At 44.2% G+C, this 1,470-nt stretch overlaps 1 protein-coding gene across 1 annotated transcript; it reads right to left on the bottom strand.

Moving 5' to 3' along the window:
* Positions 1-470: 470 nt before the first annotated feature.
* LOC134073113 (gap junction beta-3 protein-like) lies at positions 471-1,218 on the bottom strand. Its single transcript, XM_062530095.1, is given in 2 exon segments — positions 471-836; positions 838-1,218. Coding segments are annotated over 2 exon segments (747 nt in total).
* Between the last annotated feature and the right edge of the window lie 252 nt (positions 1,219-1,470).

Genomic DNA, 1,470 nt, shown 5'->3' with positions numbered 1-1,470 from the left:
ACTCTGTTTCTACACTAGAGAGGAGTAACAATCAGCCAGATTTTTTTTTTGCTCAACAGAAAAAAAACAGGTCTGAAGGGGTTAACAGGCTGCACTAACTGTGAATTTGAATATAAACAGTGGTAGAATGGAATTGGTAAGTCTTCAATAGTTTGTTTCCTGCATTTACATGAAGCACACGACATGCTGATTGAAACGCATTAGACTCAGATAGCTAAGTGGCTGCAGGCACATATTATCTTTTAATTGCAAACAGAAATGTCAAGCTAGCAACATGTCATTACATGCTTCCATATCCAAAGCAGTGAAGGCTGTTTATAACATTACAGTATATGCTTATACTGTTGTTAATATTGTGCCATCAATGTGGCACAATCAAACAAGGCTAAAGTTTGTGGATTGGCCTTAAGGCTGGCAAAAGGCCACGTGCCTGCATGCGTGGCATACTGTATACAGATGGCCGTTGGGTTTCAGAGCCAGTCGGGATGTGGGGGTTTTGGGAGAGCTCTGGAAGCGGTCGGGTCGGTCCCGGGCAGTACCAGCTCGCCGAACTCATGACTCTCAGCAAATGTCTGCTGGTGGTTCTTCTTGTGCAGCCTGATGATCTTCTGGTAGATCAGGTAGATAATCTCACAGAAGCACAAGACAATGCAGACGCTCGCCATCACCACCATTAAGAGCGAGAAGATCTTCTTTGCGGTGGGATGTGAAATGTAACAGTCCACGACGTTCGGACACGGCGGCAGCTGGCAGCTAAAGAGCCTGGGTATGACGTAGCCGTCGTAGATATGATAGAGGAGGTAAAGGAAGCCCACGTCCAAAGCAGCCCTCAGAACCCAGGCTGATCAGGTTCATGCACCACAAGCTGCGCTGCTTCTTCTTCTCATTCAAGTGCGCCCCCCTGTGGCCGTTGGTGTTCCTGCGTTTTTTCTGTATGTGTTCCTTCATGTAGCACCGTACCAGCAGAGAGGGACAGGTGATGGCAACAAGCTGTAGGGCCCATAACAGGCTGGGGGAGATGGGGAAGGCAGAGTCATAGCAGACTTTGGTGCAGCCTGGCTGGAGTGTGTTGCACTCAAAATTATCGATCCAGACGTACTGGGCAGATATAAAGTAGATTAAGACTCTATACACATATACCAATAGCCAGACACGTCCAAAGTAGGTGGAATATGCGTTATCTCCAAAAATCAGTAATACGATCTGATTCAAAGTCATCATTGCGACGATTTACTTTAGAGACCTGTAAATGATAAGGAGATATTTAGGACAAAAGAAAGACAAGAAGACATTTCATGAGATCAAGGCACTCATTTGAAAAATGGCTACTAGTGGTTTATATAATTGACATTTCTGTTTTAACATAACATCATAATTTCATAAACTGTACACTTAGAATTGCAGATGAAATCGCTAACAATCAAACTTGCATGACCAAAACACTGTTGATTCATCTCATTAAATCCTGTG

The sequence above is a fragment of the Sardina pilchardus genome, chromosome 24, assembly GCF_963854185.1.
Source record: "Sardina pilchardus chromosome 24, fSarPil1.1, whole genome shotgun sequence".
NCBI classification, from domain to species: Eukaryota; Metazoa; Chordata; class Actinopteri; order Clupeiformes; family Clupeidae; genus Sardina; species Sardina pilchardus.
The sequence above is the reverse complement of the archived record's forward strand: the minus strand, read 5'-3'. Positions and strand labels throughout refer to the sequence as shown.